This window comes from Clupea harengus, chromosome 15, assembly GCF_900700415.2.
Source record: "Clupea harengus chromosome 15, Ch_v2.0.2, whole genome shotgun sequence".
Taxonomy (NCBI): Eukaryota; Metazoa; Chordata; class Actinopteri; order Clupeiformes; family Clupeidae; genus Clupea; species Clupea harengus.
The window spans coordinates 15,557,900-15,562,899 of NC_045166.1; the positions used below are offsets into that span (position 1 = coordinate 15,557,900).

The following is a 5,000-nucleotide window of genomic DNA, read 5'->3' on the forward strand; positions in this document are numbered from 1 at the left end:
GAAAACTTTTTCAGCACAGAATGTCCAACGTCTCTCAGAGATCCTTTTAAGCGCTCATTGTGTTAAGATCTAACAATGTTATATCTTCAGGAGCCACAGTTCCCAACAGCTTTGCTGAGCTTCACCCATCACAAATAAAAGAGAATGGAGGGAGTGTTCAAAATCCATGCCTGTCTATAATCTAATGATCATTGCAGCTCAATGAAGCCTAGGATGTTTTCCAGATGGTAAAAACACTGAGGGATTCTAGCACTGGAGAACTACTTAAGGAGTAGGGCTCTAACACCAATACAGGTACGATCACACGGGATGGCAGTATGTCTCAGCACCAACGTATGAAACAGACATCATATAGCTTACGCACATATCACCCTATAAGCCTCATCCACTGAGGACCAATGAGGTTGACTTCTCAGGGCAGTGCCAGAGCGCGGGCTTACCTTCTAGGTCCTTGTCGGGATTGTACTCTACCTCATTACAAGTGTGTGTGTGTGTAGGTTTACCTCCTGGGTCATTGTCGGGACTGCAGTATGAAGCTGTGTGTGTGTGTGTGTGTGTGTGTGTGTGTGTGTGTTTACCTCCTGGGTCATTGTCGGGACTGCAGTATGAAGCTGTGTTTGTGTGTGTGTGTGTGTGTGTGTGTGTGTGTGTGTGTGTGTGTGTGTGTGTTTACCTCCTGGGTCCTTGTCGGGATTGTACTCTAACGCGTTGCTGCATATGAGGTCGACATCGGCTAGGAAGTCCTTGGCAACAAGATACTTGTGTGTGTCGATCCTGGTCATGATGTGAGAGAGGTCCATGGGCTGATGGATGACCTCCAGATAGTCCGACACCTGAGAGTCGAGAGGGGACAGAGCAGTGAGTGTGTGAGTAAATATATGAGTGTGTGTGTGTGTGTGTGTGTGGGTGGAAGTGTGTGCTCATTGGCTGAGGCAAAGTAGTGTCACCGCTAAACAAGAACAGACTGAGTGTGAGTGTGTGTGAACGGCAGGACTAGTCCTTTCCAGTCATGCTATTTCTGCATGTGTGTGTGTGTGTGTGTGTGTGTGCGGGTGTGTGTCTGTGTGTGTGTGTGTGTGGGTGTGAGAGTGTGTGTGTGAATGTGAGAGAGTAAGTGTGTGTGTCTGTGTGAGTGCCCTTTCCAGTCATGCTAGTCTGGGCCACCAACTGCTGTTAAGTCATCCGGTTTTGAAATGCCGTGGAATTCCAGTCATCCACATCTCCACACACTCATTCCTCTCTTGTGAATCACTCACAGAGTCGTTATTGTGCAGACATGAAACCGGTATCAAATGAAAGAGCTGATCTTACGCTTCACAACGACCCTAGTCACGCTCGTGTGGAGCAGGTAGGAGGAATCATGTCTTGACAACACATAAAATTCAACGAAGTCGCATACATTGGTAATTTCTTACAATTTGTATTTTTACAAAAGTCATAGAGTGTCCCATCATCATGCTTCTGATGTCACCAGAGTAGAGACCTTCTGGTCTATACACACCTCTTCCTCTTATAGCATGTCTGGCTTCCTTATATTGACCAACACGTATCATGTTTGCTGTCAGATATTGGTGGTGTTCACAAACCAAGCCATATCAATTGATTCCTACACTTCTCAGACACACCAGGCGTTTGGAGCCAGGGCCATTCAAATTGATTGTTGGCTTTTGTCTACAGATGTATGGAGCCAAGCATATTAGCATTTAGATGGCCTTGGTCAAGCTAGACCCCCTCTGCCTGGCATTCACACACCCCATACACCCCCCCCCCCCCCCCCCCCCCCCCCCCCCCCACACACCTTGACGTCAAATTCACCTACAGAACCTCAAACACTTAGGCGCCGTTTACACGGAGCCTGATTGCCTGAATCCGCAAACATTTTTGGATCCGTTACCCTTTTTTAAATGTGCATTTACACGGAAACACGAGCGGAGTGGAGTGGTTGAATCCGCTGTAAAGACGTTGTGGAGCATGCGCATAAAGTGACAGAAGACAGAAGTTTGTGTAAGTTACCGTTTAGAAACTTCTGTCTATAATAAAAAAAAAAAAATTCACGTCAGATTTGCTAATATAGGCTATTGCTGACACTTTTAAAAACCGGTTTTGAACAATGGTCTGATGCAAATAGATTAAACAGTGATAGATTAAAGTGTGGCTTGTTAATGTCATCCCTTTCTTAACCAGCTTCTTAACAAATGTATTTAGTTTATGCTGTTGTTGTTATGAAGTGACGCAGCGGGGTTAATAAGGGTTTAGGCTGAGGTTGCGAGGCTTTCATGTGGGGCAATTACGTCATCGGGTTAGAAAGAGTGCGGATGGGGCGTTTACACGAACACGGATCCGCTAGCGGGTTCGAATCTACTCACTCTGGAGACCGGATTTAAAAGACATTTCTTTCTGGATTCAGGCAATCCAGGCTCTAGGGTTAAACCCCCCGCCTAGAGGTGTGTGTAGTGGATCAAACGATGGCATTTTTGTCATGACCTCCTGGGCCATAATAAATCAAGACGTGGTTGTGAACAGTTTAAACTAGGGATGCACGATAATATCGGCACGACATCGGTATCTGCAGATAAAAGCTTCAAAACGTAATTATCGGCATCTGCAGATATGAACATTTCTGCCGATGTACCTGGCCGATAAAGTGACGTTCAAATTATGCGCACGCGAAGCAAATGTTTTGGTTACTATGAGCGCCAACAACGTAATTCAACACGTCGGCTGTGTGGCAGTACTTCATAGTATCAGAGGATGTTGACATGCTATTTGTCAGGAAACTTTTCAGGAGATGGAAGAGGAGACGACAGCTTGGCCGTAACGTAGGTTGCATGCATAGATGCAGACCACCCGCGTGAAACGCTTTGCAACATTACCTGTCGCACGCTAATAGAAGTTAATAAGTTGCTAGTTAGCTAGACAACACTAGCTGGTTAGCTTGCATGCTACGTGACACCAGCGAAGTTGATGATCTCATTTGACGGGATGTGAAACGTTATGTCACGAGCCCACGCTATCTGTACATGGCTTACTTTTGCATATATGGAATTTATATAGCTAACTTGGCAATAACCTTACATAGATTAGTCTAGAAATCCTAGAAGGGATGTTATTAAACTGTAAGTCAGTTAACCAACGTTAGCTTGCCAAGTTAGCCAAGTTGCATTTCCAGAGTGTAGTTGTTCAAGTTGGTACTGTTCAAGTATGAAAATTGTGACGTGAAAATATAAATAAATTTGCCATATTTGAAATCATTTCAATAGTTTCATGAGTGAATGTCTATTTCTAAAATGATACAAATCAAGTTTTTAATGTCCCGTATCTACAGCAATACCCTATCATAATAACAGATTCGTTCTAGTATAGGAGAGACTTTTCAATAATTAAAAAGCAGAGGTGTATATATCGGTATCGGCATCGGCAATCGGCCAAAATGAGCTTGTAAATATCGGCATATCGGATATCGGCTAGAATTCAATATCGTGCATCCCTAGTTTAAACCCCTCCTACCAAAGGGTTCAGGAAGCTTTCCCCCAGACGAACATTTATGGGTAATCCTTATGCCATTGCCACCTCTTATATAGACCAACACATAGCACGATCCTACTTCCCTCCAACCTCCTGTGTGTGTATGTGGGTGTGTGTGTGTGTGTCAATGGGTTTGTTGAACATGAGGAAGCGCTTATGTGCCACGGTGTGTTTGTGTCAGTAACTGATCTCCTGGATGTCGACAGGCATGTTGATGATGAGGAAGCGCTTGTCGGTGAGTGTGTGTCGGTGTATGTGTGTGTGTGTGTGTGAGGGAGTGTGTGTCTGATCTCCTGGATGTCGATGGGTATGTTGAACATGAGGAAGCGCTTGTCGGTGTGTGTGTGTGACCTCCTGGATGTCGACGGGTTTGCTGAAGATGAGGAAGCACTTGTCGGTGTGTGTGTGTGTGTGTGTGTGACTGACCTCCTGGATGTCGACGGGTTTGCTGAAGATGATGAAGCGCTTGTCGGTGGCGAGGCGCCGCGTGACGTCCCTGAGAAAGAGGCGCAGCTCGCGCAGTGTGTCCTCCTCCTGCTCCTCCAGGCGGTGCTGCTCCGACACAGACAGCTGCCGGGGGCCCGACACCTCCTCAACCTCCAGCTCCTCCGCCTCAGGGCCAACTGGGGGAGAACACAAGCTCAAGCTTTAGGCAAAGTAAATATTTAGATTTATGTAATATATATAATTTATTTAATTGATTTATTAGGTTATGGACACAGCCCAATACTCAGCTCAATAACAGCTACCCACCGAAATCAGCGAAACATGATCATAGTTCCTCTGTTTCTCTGTCTATTAAGATTACTGTAGCATACACCATACCAGTCTACTCTGATGATAACCACACTGAATGATGAATATTACTGTAGCATACACCATAGCAGTCTACTCTGATGATAACCACACTGAATGATGAATATTACTGTAGCATATACCATACCAGTCTACTCTGATGATAACCACACTGAATGATGAATGGTAAAAATACCCTGAGCCAGAGCTTTAACAGCTTTAACAGGGATGCACTGCAATCACTTTCATCAGGCAAACTGCAGACCACATGACTAGAAAGCAATCAACCACACGCTTCAAATACACCTACACTGGTCTCCACCGATCATTTCCCTATTAAGATATCGAGCGTCTGTCCAGATGCACAGCGCTGGCGGACTTCTCTGAGCCCAAGGCTGAGCCCAGAGCGCCTCTCCCCGGCCTTACCCTGGTCCCTCCTCTCCTCTCCTCCAGAGCCGAGCTGGACCAGGCCAGGCCGTCCCCAGCATTTAGAGTGAGTGGAGCAGGCAGCTATGCGGCGGGTGAGCTTAATTACAGCTAATGGGACACGGGCAGCTCATCAGAGGCAGGGAGACGACTTGGCATGGGGAGGACTGGGGAGGCTAGAGGAGAGGAGAGGAGAGGGAGAGAGGAGAGGTGTGGGAAAGTGAAGTGGGTCTGTTGTTTTATTCAGGAAGACC

General features: G+C 46.1%; 1 protein-coding gene across 4 annotated transcripts in view; it reads right to left on the reverse strand.

Annotated features, from left to right (window-relative positions):
• Window positions 1-5,000, reverse strand: part of atad2b (ATPase family AAA domain containing 2B) — a 93,286-nt gene that overhangs the window by 47,369 nt on the left and 40,917 nt on the right. For all 4 annotated transcript variants that reach the window (XM_031582184.2, XM_031582183.2, XM_031582186.2 and 1 more), the window contains exons 21-22: window positions 3,952-4,148; window positions 674-833 (exon numbers count right to left, since the gene is read on the reverse strand). In XM_031582184.2, coding sequence (XP_031438044.1) covers window positions 674-833; window positions 3,952-4,148 — 357 coding nt within the window. The remainder of the gene's footprint in view (window positions 1-673; window positions 834-3,951; window positions 4,149-5,000) is intronic.